Source organism: Monoraphidium neglectum (genome assembly GCF_000611645.1).
Source record: "Monoraphidium neglectum strain SAG 48.87 unplaced genomic scaffold scaffold00017, whole genome shotgun sequence".
Taxonomy (NCBI): Eukaryota; Viridiplantae; Chlorophyta; class Chlorophyceae; order Sphaeropleales; family Selenastraceae; genus Monoraphidium; species Monoraphidium neglectum.
Window position 1 is genome coordinate 38,767 of NW_014013610.1, and position 18,563 is coordinate 57,329.

Sequence of the window (18,563 nt, forward strand, 5' to 3'; positions counted from 1 at the left end):
AAAATACCCTAGACTCGTGCGTGCCCATGAGCCAGCTGCCTGTGGCCATCTCAGCCAGCCGGAAAGTCATAGAGGAGGCGGGGCTGCAGTCAACACTCGTGGGACACGTGGGGGACGGGGTGAGCCGGCAGGCCCAGACTCGATGGCGGGGAATTGAACGCACGGATAGTGACGGCTACTCCTTGGTTCGCGCTCCAGCAATTTTATTAGACTCAAATTCAACGTATTCTTCACATTATCTTGGGATCCACGCAACGAATGCATGCGTCCTTGACCCCTGTCTCCCCCCTCCCCCCACCCTCTGCCCCCAGAACTTCCACTTCATCCTGCTGATAGACCCTGATGACCCCTCGGAGGTGGCCAAGGCAGAGGACGCGGTTCGCCGCATGGTGCAGGTCGCATGGGACGCGGGGGGCACCTGCACCGGGGAGGTGAGCACGGGGAAGGGACACAGGGGGAAGGGTGTTTCGGCCGCGCTGCTTGAGAATTGGGGCACAGGCGGGCCGGGGATAGAGCCTGTGGCTTGAACCCAGCCTCTTTGTTGGCTCTGGTGGCTGTCCACCGCCGTTGCCCTCCTGGACGTCGCCTTCCTTATTGCAGCCCACCAGCGCTGTTAGTAAATCTGACCAATACCCTCTACACACGCACACTGCTAGCGCATTTGAGCTCCGCTGGCGCCTGAGGGCAGCCTACCCCTCCCCATACCCCCTTTGCCCCCTCCCCAGCACGGCATTGGCTATGGGAAGCTTAAGTACCTGAGGGAAGAGCACGGGGAGGCACCCCTGCAGGTGAGACACACGGCGGTGGGCAGGCACGGGGTCGAGGGGTCTGGCAGCTCACGCGTGCGCCCATGCGCTGGGGAGCACTCGTCACCTGGCGGTGCTGCTCACTGGATCATCCTTTTGCTCCGAGCGCCCAGCCCCTGAACTGCAACTGCCACTGACAGGCATAAAGTCTCTTACACCCCGGCACGCCTGCCTACAAGCACGCATCTCCAGCAAAGCCGTGCCCGGCCCCACCCTGTCACCTCCGCCGCTGAACCCCCGGCCCCGCCCCCCCAGATGATGGCGGCCATCAAGGCGGCGCTGGACCCCAACGGCATCCTCAACCCGGGGAAGCTGGGCAGTGATGCGGGGGACGCGGCCCTGTGGCAGGGGGACGACCACGTGCTGCGGCGGCGGGCAGGGGAGGCCTGAGCGCTCGTGCCCATGCGCTTGGCGGGCTGCCCGATGAGTTGTTTGACAGCAGTATGAGGGTTCAGGTTCTGTTGAATCGGGATGCTTGAGATCTGTTCTATGCTGTTGCCGCGTCGCTCCGCAAGTTTGCTACACAAGAATTGCACCACCCCCGTGGCTATGAGGGGGTCATGCTTGACCATGCACACAACTGCTGTCACAGGCCACGAGCGTCCCTTGACCGGCGCTCTCACACGTCACTCGTCAACAACGTCTCCAGCACCTTGCCATGCTTGCGCATGCCTTGCACTGCTGTCGCCAGCTCCCTCAACAATGATGCAAACCGAAGCCTTGGATGCATCACAATGCTCTGCACTGGCAGCAAACACTTGCTCGTCACAGACTGCTTGCAGCAGTGACGGCGCTTGTTTGACGCTGCGGATATTCTCTCACAGCAAGATTTCAACTGCCAAAGGCAAGGTTCCCCCGCCAACCTCCAGGGAGACGTCTCCTGCATCACACTGTTACACCTCCTCGTCCCTGGCCCCCTCCCACCACTCATCCGCCACAAACCCGAACTTGAGCCAGCCCTCCAGGGGGGCCCTGGCCCCGTAGCTGATGAGCAGCTCCTCCCCCGCGGCCAGCGGCGCCGCCTCGCCGCCCCTGGTGGGCAGGGCCGTCACCACCAGCCTGTCGCTGTCGTCCAGCTGCAGCATGGGGGGCCGCGCCGACGCGCAGTGGTTCAGGAGGTCCACCACAGGGACTGCGCGGGGGTCAGGGGGGGTGGGGGCAGGGGTGCACGTGAGAGGATGCCCGAGGCTTGAAAGCCAGGGTTACGCAGGCAACGATCAAGGCGCGGTGCCGAGGGTCCACGCAAGGCGGTCCCATCGAAGCGAAACAATGCAGGGGACCCTGCTGTACGCACGCGCGCAGCATGCCGCGCGAGGCGTGAGTCATTGCAGCCGCGAGCCCCTGAGCCCTGAGTGCGACCACGCGCACTCACCCAGGCCGCTGCTTCCCGCAGTGCCCAGCGACCGCGACTGGACATGTGCCAACGCCCAGGTGAGCAGGGGCGGGGTCAGCCACGACCCGCAGGTGTCGCCGCCCGAGCCGGATGTGCTGCCGGCTGTGCGGCTGCCCAGGTGGCGCGCCGCGTCCGCTGCAGCAGCTGCATCAGCGAGCGCGAGGCACGCGCGTGTCACCTCCTCCTCTACCTCTGATCGCCGCGCCTTGGCTGCCGCCACCCACTCTGATTCAGTACAGCCGCCCTCGCCGCCCCCACCACCGCGCCCCGCGATCGCCGCTGCCGCCGCCGCTGCGAGCGCCTCCCGCGGCAGCAGCCAGGGCGCAGGCGGCTCCTCTGGGAGTGAGGCTATGTAGGGGGCCCAGCGGGAGGCGGCCCCGAGCGCCTTCTCGTACGCCAGGGCAACTGCGACGAGCGCCGCGCTGCTCATGCCGGCTGCCGCGTCAGCTGCCGCAGCGGGCCCCATCCAGCTCTCCAGGAGTTTGAGGGCGGCGGTGTTCTCGAGGTGCAGGTCCTTAGGGACCACCTGGAAGGATTGGGGACAGCCAAGGGCGGCAGATGCAAGGCACTGAAGGTGCGGGAGGGTGGCGGGTGGCACGTGTCCTGGCGAGGTGTGGAGTGGCGGCCTGACAGCTCGGCTCATCGCAGCGTGTATTATGGGTTTTGAAGGTGATGTTGGTCACCAGTAACCCAGGAATCACCGTGACCCTGGATTTTGCGCGATATTGATCCAGGTTACCGTGCCTTCCAGCCCGGCATCAACCCACCACCAGAGGACCGTGGCCCGCCAGCTCCTCGAGGGGGATGGTCTCAGCAGCCACCACGCCGCGGCAGCCGCACGGCGCCCTGTCGACCAGGCGGAGCCCCGGGTGCAGGAAGCCGCCCTCACGTGCCAGCCACTCGCGCAGCGGCTGCTCGGGGCCGAAGGTATGGGATGTTGCGGCGGCGGTGGGGTTGCAGCGCAACCGGCGGCCATGTCGTGCCCGTGCGAGTGTTGCAGAGGCCGGCACCACGCCTGTGGCCGCGAATGTTAGCCCATTGACCTTCAAGCTCATGTCAAAATGCATACTACAGCAGCCACACGGTTTGTGACGGGGCCCGGCGGTGTGTCGGGTGTGCGAGCGCGATCTGGTATGCTGCTGTGTACCGTACAGCATTCGTGACGGAAGCATGCTAACTGACGTCTTCAGGCAGGGTGAGACAACATATATACGTATGCACCACAACATTTTGCTGCTGTACTCACTTCCTGGACCAACCGATCTCTGACCGACTGTGCTGCAGCTGGCAGCTCTCGGTTCACAAGTCCAGCTTCTATGCTTGAAACAGACGTCAGAGGACTAGCGCAGCGGCGGTGCCAGGCACAAGCGGCGCCGCTGCAGCGCCCCCGCTGTGCTTGGCCTCCCGCCGTGCGCGGCCATCCCTTCCGGCGCAGCGTGACCGGCGCTCGGACGCTTCGGCGATCATGGCAAGGGGAAAGCGGCAGCAGCAGGAGCAGCAGCAGCAGCAGCAGCGGGGGCTTTTGGGACCGCGACCGAACCGAAGGCGACAGCGGAGGCAGTCACGGCACCGGCGACGGCGAAGAACACCCTCCGCAAAGCGCCAGCAGTAGCGACGGCGGCTGGTATGGTAGCCGCAGTGGCAGGGTGAGCCCTCAGCAGCAGCAGCCCTACAGCAGCTACGGGACCTCGTCCCCTGGCGTAAGTGGAGGCGGCAGCGACGACAGCGCCACCGGCGGCAGCAGCAGCAGCAGCAGCAGCAGCAGCGGTGGCGGCTTAACCGGCTTCCTCCAGGCGCTGCCCAGCTTCTCAAGGAGCGGCCCCGAAGCCGCCGGCGCAGGCTCGCCTCTCGGCTCAATGCTTGCCCGCCGCCTTGCCAGCGGCGCCGGCGGTGGCAGCTGGGGCGGCGGCCGCACGTACGGCCCGAGGGGCAACCCCGGCCGGGGCCCCCCGCCCGTACGGGCTGCGGGCTCGGGCTACCCGGGGCTGCCCTCGGCAGCTGCCCCGCAGGACGGCGGCACGGTGTCTCCCTGGGTCGTGGCTGCGCTGGCGCCCCTCTGCGTGTGGACTCTGACCTGGGGCCTCACCAGCGGCCTGGCACACCTGGCAGACGCGTGCATGGGCGGCATGTGCGGCGTCGCGCGGCTGCTATTCCCCGTGATCACCGTCAGGTGGGCGCGGCCAAGCAGCACGCCCGGCGTGCTGCAGAGCGCAGCGGGGGCCTGGCGCGAGGGTCCGGGCCGCTAGCAGGGCCGCGGCACGCTTGGGCCCAGCTGCAAGCGCAGCCATCTACGACGCGCGCGCACGCCTGCCTCCCCGCATCCCCCCCCTTGCCGGCCACCCCTGTACGCGCCTCGACACACCTGGCCTCCCCGTGGTGCGGAACCCCCACCCCCCCCCCTTCAAACCAGGGGAGTGGGCCACGAGGATGTGGCGGTCAGCCTGGTCAAGGGCCTGCAGGCCGGCACTGCCGACTCAGCCACCTGGTCGAGGCCCGGTGGGTCGACTTTGCCGCGCACGCCGCGGCCACGAGTTCGACCTGGGACGCACAGCTAGGCGTAGGCCTCGCCGGTTGACGTGCGGCGTGCGGCAGCTTGGACCATGCCCTTGGCGGTGCTACAGAATTTTCAATCAGGGTTTTCCACTGCCTACCTTACAATTCCTCACACACATACACACTCACCCCCCATGTACCCCCACACCCACATCCACACATCAACGCCATACTAGGCTTGTGGATCCCAGCGTGGGCGCTGCAGGCCCTGATGCGGCTGATGCTGGGGACTGCGGTGGCGGGGACAAGCGTGTCGGCGGCCCTGTCACAGGGTGAGCAGGACACGACACTGAGGCCCCGTTTCGCATGAAGGCCCAATCGCAGAGCATCACAGCTGTTGAACAGGCCGCTGGACGATGCGTGGGTTTGTCTGCATGACTTGGGGACCCTTTCCTCCGCCTGGAGCATCACCAGAAATCCCGCCAGCACCAACGGGCCCGCAAAACTCCTCCACCTCGCTCTTGCACCACGCGTGTGCGTGCGCAGCCGCTCCCTGGATGGCGGCCTGCGGGCTGTCTCAGGCGCTGCTGTTTGCGCTGTGCTTGCTGATCACACTGCCGGTCGGCTCCGGGCTGCAGTCGCTGGTGCAGCGGGCGGATGCTAGCGGGGAGGATCGCAGGTGGGCCGAGCAGGGCGTAGCAATGGTGATGCTGCAGGCCTCACTGGAATTGAGGATGTCACCGCGGGGGTGGGGGCTTCACCTGACACTGGTGTGGGTTTTGATAGCGATGCGGCCGGTGGCACACGCGGCATAGCATGTGCTGCCATGGCACTGATCAGGTGTCAGGGAGCCAACAGACTCACGCCCCAACCCTTGCCTTTGCACAGCAGTGAAGAACACACGGACTACGGCGGCAGCAGCAGCAGCAGCAGCGGCGGCGGCGGCGGCGGCGGCAGCAGCAGCAGCAGCGCCCTAGCCTTCAAGCTCGCCGCCGCGCTGGCCTGGCCCTGCATGAGCGCCGCCTCTGTCGGTGGCGCCCTCGCCGCCAAGGCCTCCGCTGCACCCTCCTTTGGCATCGCCGTCGGCCGCGCCACCGCGGCGGCCGCGAGCGTGGCACTGCTGCTGACGCTCGGCCTCGCCGCGGCGCGCTTCGCGCGAGAGGTGGGGCGCGGCGAGGCGGGCGACGCCGCGGTGGTCGACTTTGGGGCCCGGGCCGGCCTGCTGTGCGGGGCGCAGGCGGCCGTCAACGGGCTGCAGCTGGCGCTGGGCCTGCTGGGGGGCGGCCTGTCGGTGCGCGACGTGGCGGGTGCGGTCGTGTCGAGCGCGGTGCTGCTGCGGCTGGCCTACACTGCGTGGCTCCTGCAGGGGGAGGCGCGGCCGTCGGCCTGGCTTCGCATGATGTCGTTGGAAGCGCTGCTGGCGCGCGCGTCCTGAGGCGGCCCGCGGCAATTTGCATCTTTGAATGCAGCTGGGCGCGGGGCGTGCTCACATTTTTGCCGAGTTGGCGCATTGTCCTGGCGCGAAATCGCTCAGGAGGAGCGCTGCAGAAGCGCTGCTGCATCAGAAGCTCAAACAGCGGGACGTGCGCGTTGCGCACCTGGCGGTCGCGAATGCATGTGGCAGGGCGGGTCGGCGCCACGCCACATTGTCGCTGCGCGCGACACACACTCTTGTCACAAGTTGTGCTACATTTTTGGTGCAGAGCACTATGCACCTGGTTGCATCAGACACACCCTTTTGTAGTTGAGAGTAATCACCAACTTGGCTCACAATCCACACATCCATCGGCCCCATGGTGTGCTGCCGTGGACGCCCGTGTCGGTTTTGTCTTGGTGCCTTGGCATGCGGGTGCACCGCCGCAGCGGCCGTCGCTGGTGGTGGTGTTTTTGTTGCATTTGCACATACAGGCTGTGCAGCAGGAGTGAGTGTGGGGGGAGGGAGGGTGCGTGTATGTATGTGTAGGGGGGCATACGCAGATGACAGCGCGGCGACTGGAGTGCGGCATCTGAGTTCCCCGAGACCTGGTGTGAGATCGGCTGTGGAGGCGTATTCGGCGACGCTGCGCAGCAGTCAGGTGGCAAAGGGCGGGTGAGAAAAGCTTGTGTGACCGACACACGTGCTGCATGCGATTACAACGGCACACTCTGCTGGCTGCCAACCTGCAACCTTTTGGGTGACTTTGTTCTGCATTGCCTTGAGCTAATGTATCCATCCGCCTTGTACTAATTGTTAGCGCCCCATATCCCCTACACATCAAGCACGCTGCGCACATGATGCCCTCGCGTTAGACATTTTGCGTATGGCGTTGTGTAAGATGACATCACCTCCCAGCAGACCTTAAACCCTAAGACGTTGCCTCTCAAGGCCCGCCCTAGGCGTTTGTAATCAGGGCCGAACTGCAAGATTACAAGTGTCGTAATCAAGTGGACAGCACTTGTGCTGCTTGCCGTGCTGAGCGGAACAAATACGCTGCTGCATGCAGTGCCCCCAGGCCCCCAAGAAATTGCCCCGCCCGGTCGTTGCCGCAAGTGTGTAGTGCGGGGAACACCCCGTGATGCCGCTGTCTAAGATCAAACACTGGGCCCGAAATGAAAAGTGGGTGGGATGCGGCGTGCAGACTTGGGGGTGCTGCGCGGCGCCAAGGGGGCATTGCAGTTTTTGACTCTCAAAGCTGCATTACATGGATTTGGCGGGGTTAGGGGGGGGGGTGTCCCCGGCGCCCAGTCCTAGCTGCCGACATCCCCAGTAGTGGAGAGGGTGGCGCTTGAGACCGCAGCAAAGCGGAGGTGTGCTTCGCATTGGGTGCTGATCACAGGGTTGAGTGCGAGGCGCAGGATCGCCAGAAGGTTGCTCAGCGGCTGCCAGCCGCAGGTCTTCGCGGGCAGCGCACACCTCACACTGAAATCACTAGCGCAGGGTAGCCGCTGGGGCGTCGAAGCCGCGCCCTGGCGGGCAGCTGCTCAAGCCATGGCCCCGCACCTGCCCCACCCAGCACCCCACAGCCCGCTACTGCGTCCCGACAGACATGGGGCTGCCGCCGCCGCCGACCGCGAGCGCCTTCTTCCCAAACACGCGCGCGCGCCCGAGGCACGCGGCCAGCTTCGCCACGCCCTCCGCAATTTCGGGCGAGTCCGGCGCCACCTCCTTCGGCATGTCCGGGAAGCAGCGCGGCAGGTTGGCGGCGCTGGCGCCGACGGTTGTGTGCAGGCCGAGCGTGGCGCGGCAGAGCACGAAGCGCAGGATCTGGCGGCGCAGCAGGGCGTCGCGGAAGAGAGGGGCCCAGGGGGAGCGCGCGGAGGGGCCGGCGGGGGCCTGGAAGGCGCGCAGCAGCAGCGCCCCCCACTGCGCCAGGATCTGGCCCATGGTTGCCTGGGGGGTGGGGGTACATGTTTGGGGGGGGGTGCGCAGGGAGGGGCGTTGATGGGGGCATATAAGCGAGGCTTGGAGCCATAGGCGTTGGACCAGGTGCGTCTGTGACACCTGGCGCGTGCAAAGCGACGTGGATAGTGCAAATTTGTGTCATCGCACCCAGCTCTGACGTGTTGTTTAAACCCTTAGCGTACTGGGCGTGAGGGCGTGACAGCCAGGCTCCCCTCGGCCCTGGCCCCCACCTGCAGGTCCACCAGCTGCTGCACTGAGGGGTCTGTGTTGCCGGCCGCCAGGCAGAATGCGGAGAGGGGCCCCGACAGGAACAGCGTCAGCAGGCCGCCGGTCTTGGTGACATCACCCAGCTCGGGGGGGCGCGCTGAGGGGCTCATGAGGCAGAAGACAGCGCGAGAGACCTCCAGGCCCTTTGGGGGTTGCGGGCGAGACAGGAGAGCACGGGTGCAGGGCGAGGAGGGGGACGAGGTTGTGCTGGAGGCGGCTGAGAGTCAATTCTGCACCCAAGCAGACAAACACGTGCGGGCGCGCGCACACTCTCTCTCTCTCTCTCTCTCTCTCTCTCTCTCTCTCTCTCTCTCTCTCTCTCTCAAAACCAAAGGCGAGCAGACAAAAAAGATAATTCACAAAAGTACACACAGCGCAGGTCACAGCTGCGCACCTGCAGCCGTGTGAAGCTGCGGGCGTTGTCACCGTCCACCACCAGGAACAGGGTGCGGCGCGTCAGGTGGGCCAGGTCCTCCGGGCTCAGGTAGGCGTCAGCAGAGTCCTGCTCTCACGCCAAGGGGGACAAGGGGTGTGTTGTGAGCCAGAGGGTACTGTGGTGTAAACAATTGTGGGCGCCCCCGGCGCTGCGCTTGCACCGCGGCGGCAGTGCCGAGGCTGCAAGGACAGGGCGTCTGCAGAGCGGAGTCGGCGAGGGACGACCTCGTGCCGAATGCACGAGTCACCACGAGCCTCCAAGCAGGAGCCAGCATAACCCATTTCAACCGCCGCAGACTGCTGCCGACACGATGCCCTGGCGCCGCCCTGCACACGCAGCAACATGCTTGATCGAAAACCCTGCTGCCTGACTGCCCCCACCGGCAGCCTCACCAGCGCCTTAGACGGTCCAAGGTTGAGCCCCGCCTCCGTTCCGGCATTAGACACGGTCAGCGCCCCTATGCTCAGCCCGCTGACGTCACTCATGCTGTCCGGCTGCGACGCGCCCTCCGGGTCGGCAGCCGCCCCCGCCGCCGCTGCCGCCGCCCCGTCCGCCGCCACCAAGTTGCTGGTGCTGGCAAAGGCGCCGCCGCCCTTGAGCTCCCCGCGGCCGCTGGAGGCTGAGAGGTGCAGCAGCAGCACGCCGTCGCGCGGCAGCACCTCCATGGTGGTCGTCAGTATGGACAGCAGATGCAGCACGGAGGGGCGGTACACCAGGTGCTTTGAAGGGTTCTCGTACAGAGAGGGCGCCCCGCCCGGGCCAACGCCCGCGGCCGCGCTGCCACCGCCGCCCGTGCTGCCGCCGCTCGCGCCCACCAGGCTGGCCGGCCCGGAGGAGCTCGCATCGCCGCCACTGCCGCCGCCGCCGCCGCCGCCCTCCCCGCCGCCGCCGCCGCCGCCGCCGCCGCCGCCGCTGCTCTCCGCCAGCCGCCGCGTTGACTTCCTTGCTAACTGAGCCCTTGGCCGCCGCGACCACTGCGGCCGCCGCGACCGACGCCGTCGCGGCCTTTTCCCGGCCTGCTGCGCCGCCGCCGCCGGCGATTGGCATGGGGTGCTCCCCCGGTGGGGGCGCGCTGCCGCTGTAGGCGTCCTCCCACTCCAGTGCCTGCAGCATGCGGAAGCTGTCCAGCGGCAGCTCCGCAATCTTGACCTGCCAGGCGGTGCAGCCAGGGGTTGGTATTCTTCATGTCGGCTCCCAGGACCAGTGAGTGGCAGTGTCACACTTCTTGGCTTATCGCGTCACACGCCGTGGCTTACTCCCAAAAGCTGTGCAAGACAGAGCGTCCCTGTTCTGGCGCCTCAAGACAAGAGAGACAAGAGGCATGCAGAGCGGCTATGTGCACTTCGTGTACAAATGAAACTTTCAAGATTTGTCGAAACATGAAGTGCTGTCCGCAGCCTGCGCAACAGCGCGGCCGCGCCCGCACCTGCCGCGGGTAGTAGCTGGCCAGAACTGCGTGCAGCAGCATCGGCCGGTGTGGCGCCAGCTTCACCTCGGGCGCGCTGAGGCCGCAGCGCAGGCTCACGCGGAATGGCAGCGCCGCGCCGGGCGAGCGCGGCATGGGCATGGCCACGTCAGCGTTGAGGAAGGTGGTGACCTCCTGGGAAAGGAAGGTCATCATCGATGGGGATTTAGAGGGGGAGAGAGGTCATGTATGTGTCTGTGTGTGTGTGTGTGTGTGTGTGTGTGTGTGTGTGTGTGTGTGTGTTTTTGTGCGTCAAGCAGGGCAGCACTCAGCAAGGGTACATCCAATGCTGCTGAGGGTTGGCAGCAGGCTGCAGCAGGGTGCCGGGCATGGGTGATTGACGAGGAGGCAAGGGGTGAGAAAGGACGGGACGCTGGCTCCCGCGCTGACCGCACCTGTATGACCCCACGCCACTCGTTCGCGTCCGGTGGTGAGTACTTGAGTATGTAGGATGATATGAGGGCCTGGAACTCCTGCAGCAACTGCCAAACCTCCTCGCGCCTGCTGAGCAGCAGGCAGATGATGATGAAGCGCGCAAAGTATCGCAGCTGCTTGATCGCTAGGCTGGCGTCGGTGGCCGACTGCAGGTGTAAGGGGGGACCACAAGGCAAGAAGATTTGTCAGATGGCAGCAGAGAGCATGTTTTGGGCTAAATGTAATGAGCGCACAATCGTCTCAGGGGTTTGCACGAACAAAATCCTGCAGCCCTGCCAAGGCGACCCCGCCGCCCGTCGCGCCGCCCCACACCCTGCCCGGCTCGCCTGAGCAAAGTATGACCGTGAGCGTATGGCCTCGTAGAAGACGTACGACTCGTGGAGGAAGCGTATCTCGCTGGTGCGCAGGTAGTAGTTGTAGTAGAGCTGCCCTATCTTTGAGGCGATGTCGCCGATCTCCCAGCGCTCCATGCCGCGGCTCATGAGCAGCTCCCTGGCGGGGTTGCAGCAGGGGCCCCAGCGGCGGTTGGGGCGCGCAGTGCAGCGTGCGGGCCATGGCGGGGTGGGCAGCATGGTCTGGGTCCCGCATGGCCGCAGCTGCTACTGCTTGAGCCTCTGGCCGGCACAGCGGCCACTGGTGCTGTCAACAGTCCTCAACCTGCCAACCTCCGCCAACGAGTACCCTCCATGTATGTACCCTCCACCAAGCCACGGCCTTTTCTCGTCTTCAGCCACAGGCCCCGCTTCCTCGTGAATGCAGCAACACCTTGACCGCCTCATCGAGGACGATTGCAGTAACATCACGCCCGCATGCCTGCTGCAATCCTGCGCACGCCGGCACCTGCCGTGCCCTGTGCGCGGCTGCCCACCCCCTGAGCGCGCAGAGGGCGGCGCCCACCTGTTCTCCTGCTGAAACTTCCAGAGCTTCGAGTAGACATGGAAGGCCTTCTGGAAGTGGCGCTCCCACTGGCTGTTGCCATACGGGGGCAGGTCCCGCAGCTTGTTGAAGCTCTTTTGGCTCTTGTCCAGCAGGGCCTCGAAAGCCCGGAACACCTCGCGCGAGCCCATGGCGCAGGACGCTCCGCCGCGGCTGCTGCCGCGGCCGCCTCGCCCGCGGGCGCCCGCTGGCCCGGCCCCTGTGCCGGCTGCCCGCTGCTGTCGAGCGCGTGCGAGCGATCAGTAGTCCTGCGGCCGCAACCCTCCGGGGTGGACTGGGTGGTTGAGTGAGTAGGACGGTCCTGCGGGATGGCGGCCAGAACAAGGCGCGAGAGTTGAGATGTAGTCAGGCATCCGCCACGTTGCTGGGCCGCTATCCACCCCCTTGGAGCGCAATTAAGGCAAGCAGCAAGCACCAACCCAGCCTGCCCACTCCTCGGGTACCAGGGCGCTGCCGCCGCCGCTGCATAGCACGCAGCAAGCTGGCGGGAGCTGCGACTGCATTCAGTATGCACGACACACACCCGGCACAAATCCAAAGAAATGCTATCGCTTGGCTGCATGCCCCGCTGCTTCACAGAGCATTGGCGCAGTGCTGCACGGCCTGTGCTGCACTGCACTGCCTTTGCTGCCAACCAGTGCCCCCTTCCTGCAGGCCGCCCCACGGCGGCCCACGTTCAGTATCAACGTTATGCGTCATGGAACACGTCTCACCTCTACCTGAGCCTCAAATCGCCCTGGCCGGGAGTGCACTGCCCCAACGGCCAACTTAGGTTTGCCCTGCCATGCGCCAGCAGCCAGGTTTTGTTCACAGACTCCCCACGACAACAATGGTTTGTGTCGCCTTCAAAAATCGTACGTTACTTTGGACGCCCGATCTCTGGCAGTCATGTCAAACGGGTGCGCGACGGTGCGCTGAGCCGAGGCTGGCTAACACGGTTTTACCAGAGTGACGAGTGCTGAACACTCAATAAGCTGGCATTCAATGTGTGGTCACCCACTCGACACCCACGCACGAGTGCACACACATGATGCGCCACCTGCCAGTTCTACCAGGGCGCTCCCTTCCGGTTCGATGTACCGGCACGTGCAGCTTGCCTAGCCCTGTATAGTATACTGAAGTGCACACCTACCACGTGCTGCCTCGCCGCAAGTGCATTGGTCTGGTGGCGGACTTCAAAGGCATCCCAGGCCCCACCCCCAGATTGCGCACCAGGGGCAGGCTCGACAGAGCCGGGGTATCAGCACAGCCTGCCGCATCGCACACATACTGCTTTTGCTGCTCATGATCGAAATCAAACGTCCTGCATCTTGCAGTTGACACGCCTCACCTGGCCAGCCACGCTGTACCGGCTGCCTCGTACCCCCTCAGCGGCCAAGTCGCCCGCTCGGCGGTGGCCACCTGGTGTGGAGGCTGTGAAAGCTATGCAACGGCATTTGCATGCTAGAGCACACTCTGGGAAGGGCAAAGGAGGGTTGCCTTGCAGCCGCAATTTTTCGAGCGGCCGATACCGTGATACAGGACGGTGATACAGGACGAGTGCAGCCGCTCGGCCAGCAACAGCGCATCGACACGCGCCGGGCTGGCATTCGGTGGCTCAAAGGGGACGCAGCCCACCCACCCCACGATTTGTGCTCGACAAAGATTGTCAGTTGTGACGCAGAAAGTTGAAGAAACACCATGGACGACGATGGCAGCGACCAAGATCAGCCCCCGCAGCATGGACTCGAGGATGACGCCCTGGAGCACGTTTTCAAGGCCCTGAACTGGTACGTGCATGAAATCTTCAGGTATCAAGCGCCCAATTGCACCTATACGAACAGCACAGGGGGTCAGTTGAAGACCTCTGGCCCAGTGCACACAGGCCCGGCGGCGCCTGCAGCTTTGCGGCCGCAGCCCTACCTCTCAAATACATAAGCCTCCCCTTACGCCCCCCCCCTAAACACACATATCCTGACCACCGCCCTCTGCAGCGCCGACCTGTGCCACTGCAGCTGCGTATCCCGCGCGTGGCGTGATGTGGCAGGGCGGGACGCGCTGTGGCTCGGCCAGCTGCCCCGGGAGATGCACCGCCCGCCGCGGCTCCCGCCGCCGCGCGCAGCGCGCCGCGCAGCGGCCGCAGGCGCGGGGCGCGCCGTGTTTGACTACTGCATGGCAGAGCCGGCCCTGCGGCACCGCGCATGGCAGGCACGGTTCCACTCTGCAATGGCGCAGCTCGGCCCATGGCGCGCCCTCGTCATCCTCCGCGCCGCCCCTGCCCCCGCCGCCCCTGAGGCGCCAGCGGCAGGGCGCACGGCGGAGCCCGTGGCGCGCGCGTGGGTGTGCCGCGCCGTCGGCCTGCAGCACCACGAGCAGAGCGCATGGGTGCGCTTCCCGCTGCCGCCCGCACTGGCGGAGGACGCCGGCGTCGTCGCCGGCTGCCAGGAGGGGCGCCTGGTGAGGCCGCAGCGCGCAGCTGGTGCTGCGCAAGCTCCAGTGACATCTGGGTCCGTGTAGCTTGGGGCGGCCAACTTCGATCGAATTACGAGACGCGAAAAGCAGTGGTAAGGGGCGCTGCTGCAGCCGCTAGCTGCCAGCAACGTTACCACGAGCCGCCCGCCGCCCGCCCGCACGCCGCCGCGCCATCTGCTGCTGCAGGAGGTGCGTGTCGAGGCGATGGCCCCTGGCGGCACGTGGCTGCCCCTCATAGTCAGCTCGCCGTTCAGGTGCGAGAGGGGGGGGTCGATGTGGGAGAGTGGCCCCCCCCTGGGCGCGCGGCAGGGCAAGGCTCGGATTGTCTGGGGCGACGAGGTGGGGCAGGGCGGCAGGCAGTGCACCGCCATAGGAGGCGCGAGGGCAGGACCGCCGCAGAGGGTGGCGGCTGCCGTGCTTGAAACCACCTGGACATGTCCGGTGAATGGTACGCTGCCAGGCGGCTCCCGACATTGGGGCCGGTTTTTTTTCGTTGCTCCGCCGCTTTAAGTCGCGGCAAGCTTTCCTGGCAGCCGTCACACAAGTGCGCATCGCGTGCACAATTAAATAGCCAAAACGCTTCATGTGCACCCCTGCAACCCTGGACTTTCGTCTCCATCGACAGGCTGCACCTGGCGGATGACCGGGCGATGCTGCTGCAGAGCCACAGGGAGGGGCTCTACGCCTGGGACGCAGATGAGGGCGGCGGCGGCGGCGCGGGCGGCGCGGGCGGCGTGCCACAGCACGCGCCGGAGGGCCCGCAGCAGCAGGGACAGCAGCCGCCGGCGGGCGGGCCGCAGCCGGCGAACGCAGGCCGCGAGCCGCCCGCGTGGTTCGAGCTTGCGGCCCCCTTTGCCGCCGCGCTGGCGTCGGCTGGCGCCGGGGGCAGCAACGGCAGCACGCCCGCAGGGGTGGCGGCGCCAGAATGCGGCCCCCTGGAGCGATCCGCCCAGGTTGCGCCTGCAGCCGCGGCGGCGGCGGGTGCGGTGGCGGAGGAGGGTGTGGCGGCGCCCCCCGCGCGCGACCTGCGTATGGTGGCCTACGTTCACTATGAGCAGCTGCTGCCTGCGGTACAGGGGCGGCTGGCGCTGCCGCAGGTGAGGGTGTGAGGAGGGGGGCGCGGCGCTGCAGTGTAGTTGCTTGTGAGGCAACGTTGACTGCCGCGACAGGCACGGGCAGCAAGGGGCGAGAGGGTGAGCCGCTGGGACTCGAGTGAGGCCGAGCCCGTCGCCAGTGAAATCATCGGCGGCGTTTGCCACAGCCGCATGGAAGGGGGTCCCCCTCCGTTCTCGTGCTGTGGCGCCCTGATAGACCCTTCACTCTCAGCCCATGCCCCTGCTGACATGGCACAGGCCAAATACTCTCGTGGCAATGCATTCAGCCAGCTGCCCTGCCATCAATCCCCGCCCCATTGTGCCCCTCTCGCCCGCTTGCCCTGTCCCGAGGCGTTCCCCCTCTTGCCGCGCGCCGCGCCGCCGCCGTCAACGCCGCCCGCCGCCAACGGCGCCGCGTCCGAGCCGCCCGGCAGCGGCCGGCCCCCGGAGCCTCCGATGCTGCTGCTCCAGCTCGACTTCTGCCGGCTGCGCGGCTCACAGGGTCTGGGCCGCGTCACGGCGCGGCTCAGGCGCCGGCGGTGGGGCGTGGCGGCGGTCCAGTTTGAGGCGTTGGTGGAGGGTGATGTGGACGTCGTGGCTTACGGCGGGGCCGGGGAGGAGGGCGGCGGAGGGGCGGGCGATGGCGGGGCAGGGCAGGGCGGCAGTGGGGAGTTGCTGGAATGGGGCCCGGGGGAGGAGGATTGCAGCGACAGCGGGGATTCTGGGGGCGGCGCAGATGGGGAGGACGCTGGAGGCGCCCCCGACGGCGAGGCCCAGCAGAGTCAAGTCTCGGACCCGTCCGCGGCCGACGGCGACGGCGGCGGCGGGGCGGCGCGCGCTGCTGTGGCTGGTGCGGCGGGGCGCGAGCTGCTCGAGTCGATGGTGTCGGGTGATGAGGTGATGGCTGACCTGGCGCTGTTTGACGACACGGGGAGGCTGCTGCTTGGCAGGTGGGCTTAGTGTGTGCTTGGGGGTCGACAGGAGGCGTCTGGAGTTGACCAAACTGAGGAATGGGTTGAATCGCTTGGACTGGTGGCGACGGTGCGCCAAGCCGGCCCGCACAGCATCACAAGGCGGCTTAGGCGGCTGAGCAGACTTGCTGCCTGCCCTGCGAACGCACATGTTGTGGTGGTGGTACAATGCTGTGAGATTGTGTCTTCAAGTTAATGTGTGCGATTCTGCATGCGTGCGCGCACGCGTGCGTGTGCATGCTTGCATGCATGCGCTCGCGCTCTCATACTCTCGACACTCTTCCCATGGCCCCGACATCCCCCCACCTCCAGGGCCGGCGTTGAGATGTGGCAAAAGGAGGGCACCTCACTTCTGCCTGCAGCCAACGGCGCCGGCGGTGCTGACGTGGTGGCTGTGCACCGGCAGCTGCACCTGCTGCACTTCCTGGTGGACGGCCTTGGTGGGTGACGGCGGTCACGTTCCGGTTGCTGTCATGATTATGACATTGACTCTGATTTGAAGTTTGACTGATGCTTTGGTTGTGCTGATGGTAGCAGACCTCCTCTGCATCTCGAGGTGGTGCTGATCTATTTTGTGCTGCAGTGCTGACCTTGGCCATGACTCGACCCCTGTTTCCCCCCCCTGCATGGCCCGCCCTGCTGGCCAACCTGCTGTTGAGCTCTGTGTTGGCCCACGTGCGCCCACACATGTGCGATAGCCCACCCCCCTCCTGCCTCCAGGTGACGAGGAGCTGTGGGACTGCTGCCTCACGCTGGACCCCGCGCCGGAGCACCAGGGCGGCGGCCGCATCACGCTGAGGCTGTCGTGGCGCGCGCTGGTCGGGCTGCACCCCCAGCCGGGGATCGCCGCAGGTGACGGCGGCGGCTAGCAGAGGCAGCAGACGAGGTCTTCTGTGCATCGTACACTCGTGTTTCACTCAGTAGCAGCCAACCAGTCATTTGTCCGCGGTGTATTCACGATCAGAAGATTGTTTGGCCATTGTTTCATACACTCACAATGCAATGTGAATTCCAGGCAGTATGCATGGCAGCCATCAGAGTGCAGCCACCAGTTGGCGTGCAGGCAGCGTGCCTGACCACCCTTGAGCCTTCCTGCGCCGCTGCCGACCGCCGCGTGATCTCTGTCAAACGCCAACCGTTTTCCTCAACTGCGCAGCGTACCTGTTGCAGCCGGGCTAATCAGCAAGCGCTTTGACTACTCTTGGCTCCACAGTAGCCAGAGTGGCGGCACAAGTGCGGCGCTGGTGTTTGGTTTGGTGACGGCAACTCTTTTGGGACAGGCGAGCTATTTGCTCGAGGAATTCACCAAGACCCACCTGTCGTTTCGACCACGCGTGCACTTGACGCAGGGCAGTGGTGACCACGGCGTTAGTGCATGCGGCTGCCAGAAAGGTGTGGCGCCGGACACGCACCACAGCAGTGTCGCATCTGCTTTCTACCCCCGCTGTCAACCCAATAGCTGCAGCTACTGGAGCGGGGTCAGCAAGCTCCGCGCTTCCAAGAAAGTGTAACAGGACAGTGGCCTGTGTGAACGCCGCGCACGTGCAGGCAACATCAGCGACCACGGCAAGCCGATGTCAGCCGCCTGGTGATTGACTAGATTGACAAGGGTCAAAGGACCCTGACAGTTGACCAGGGGTACACAGCAGGTGGGTCCACCAAGTCGAGACTCACACCAGGCGCCGCCGCCGCCACCGCCGCCGCGACGCGCTCCCGCGGCCCGCCCTCCGCCGCTGCGAGCGCGAGCCGCCGCAGGCTCGGCGACAGGGCGGCGGCGGCGGCGGCGCTCGCGCTGGGCTGCCAGGAGACCAGGTTGAGGTCCTCCAGCCGGGGGCAGCGGCGCGATATGGCCACCAATGTCCTGTCCTCCGCGTCCTCCCACCCCCGGCCAGCAGGACTGTCGTCCGCACGACAATGCCCATCCCCACCGCTGACGTCATCGCCGTCATCGCCACCATCGCTCAACGCCGACCTCAGTGGCTCGCCCTCTTCCTCCTCCTCGTCGTCGCCCATCGACGGCAGCGCGAGCCGCGCAAGTGCGGGCAAGGGGGCCCCGCCAGCGTCGCAGCGCACCCATGTCACACCAGAGTCGCTGAACTTGAGGCAGTCCAGCTCTTCCAGCGACCCCGGCAGCCAGCCAAAGTCCAGCAGCGGCACTGCCAGGCTGGCGCAGCGCAGGCGCGCCAGGCGGCGCAGCCAGGACAGGTCGGCGTCCGACGGCTGCAGGGCCGACGGCGGCCGGGGCGGCGGCGGCGGCGGCGGCGGGATGGGGGCAGGTGAGCCCCACCCGGCGCTGGCGCCACCGCCGGCTCCACTGTCCTGCAGCTGTGGCGTGCTGTTGGCCTGGCCGCCGTTGCCGACGCCAGCGGCGCCCTCGAGCCACAGCCGTCGCAGGCGGTCGGCCAGGCTGTCGGCGGGCCCCTCCGCGTAGCCT

General features: G+C 66.3%; 6 protein-coding genes across 6 annotated transcripts in view; 3 read left to right on the plus strand and 3 right to left on the minus strand.

The window, feature by feature from the left end:
• Positions 1 to 1,196, plus strand: part of MNEG_0242 (D-lactate dehydrogenase (cytochrome)) — a gene marked incomplete at both ends in the record, with an annotated part of 4,262 nt that extends 3,066 nt beyond the window's left edge. Inside the window, 4 exons of the mRNA XM_014051275.1 lie at positions 55 to 119; positions 312 to 431; positions 726 to 788; positions 1,062 to 1,196. Coding sequence (XP_013906729.1) covers positions 55 to 119; positions 312 to 431; positions 726 to 788; positions 1,062 to 1,196 — 383 coding nt within the window. The remainder of the gene's footprint in view (positions 1 to 54; positions 120 to 311; positions 432 to 725; positions 789 to 1,061) is intronic.
• A 503-nt stretch (positions 1,197 to 1,699) lies between these two features.
• On the minus strand, positions 1,700 to 3,254 carry MNEG_0243 (hypothetical protein; the record flags this gene model as incomplete). Its single annotated transcript, XM_014051276.1, has 3 exons — positions 1,700 to 1,938; positions 2,179 to 2,725; positions 2,967 to 3,254. 3 exons carry the CDS (start codon positions 3,252 to 3,254, stop codon positions 1,700 to 1,702), a joined length of 1,074 nt encoding a protein of 357 aa, XP_013906730.1.
• An 801-nt stretch (positions 3,255 to 4,055) lies between these two features.
• On the plus strand, positions 4,056 to 6,127 carry MNEG_0244 (hypothetical protein; the record flags this gene model as incomplete). The annotated part of the gene is made up of 5 exons (XM_014051277.1): positions 4,056 to 4,369; positions 4,610 to 4,695; positions 4,929 to 5,024; positions 5,239 to 5,371; positions 5,581 to 6,127. The coding sequence occupies 5 exons, from the start codon at positions 4,056 to 4,058 to the stop codon at positions 6,125 to 6,127; spliced, it is 1,176 nt and encodes a 391-aa protein (XP_013906731.1).
• Positions 6,128 to 7,699: 1,572 nt separating this feature from the next.
• MNEG_0245 (hypothetical protein) lies at positions 7,700 to 11,744 on the minus strand (the record flags this gene model as incomplete). The annotated part of the gene is made up of 9 exons (XM_014051278.1): positions 7,700 to 8,062; positions 8,305 to 8,484; positions 8,736 to 8,843; positions 9,170 to 9,694; positions 9,729 to 9,926; positions 10,204 to 10,377; positions 10,638 to 10,806; positions 10,990 to 11,169; positions 11,575 to 11,744. 9 exons carry the CDS (start codon positions 11,742 to 11,744, stop codon positions 7,700 to 7,702), a joined length of 2,067 nt encoding a protein of 688 aa, XP_013906732.1.
• A 2,074-nt stretch (positions 11,745 to 13,818) lies between these two features.
• MNEG_0246 (hypothetical protein) lies at positions 13,819 to 16,998 on the plus strand (the record flags this gene model as incomplete). The annotated part of the gene is made up of 6 exons (XM_014051279.1): positions 13,819 to 14,049; positions 14,251 to 14,318; positions 14,690 to 15,161; positions 15,630 to 16,108; positions 16,442 to 16,569; positions 16,850 to 16,998. 6 exons carry the CDS (start codon positions 13,819 to 13,821, stop codon positions 16,996 to 16,998), a joined length of 1,527 nt encoding a protein of 508 aa, XP_013906733.1.
• A 742-nt stretch (positions 16,999 to 17,740) lies between these two features.
• Positions 17,741 to 18,563, minus strand: part of MNEG_0247 (hypothetical protein) — a gene marked incomplete at both ends in the record, with an annotated part of 2,848 nt that continues 2,025 nt past the window's right edge. The window contains one exon of the mRNA XM_014051280.1: positions 17,741 to 18,349. Within this exon, the coding sequence (XP_013906734.1) occupies positions 17,741 to 18,349 (609 nt within the window). The remainder of the gene's footprint in view (positions 18,350 to 18,563) is intronic.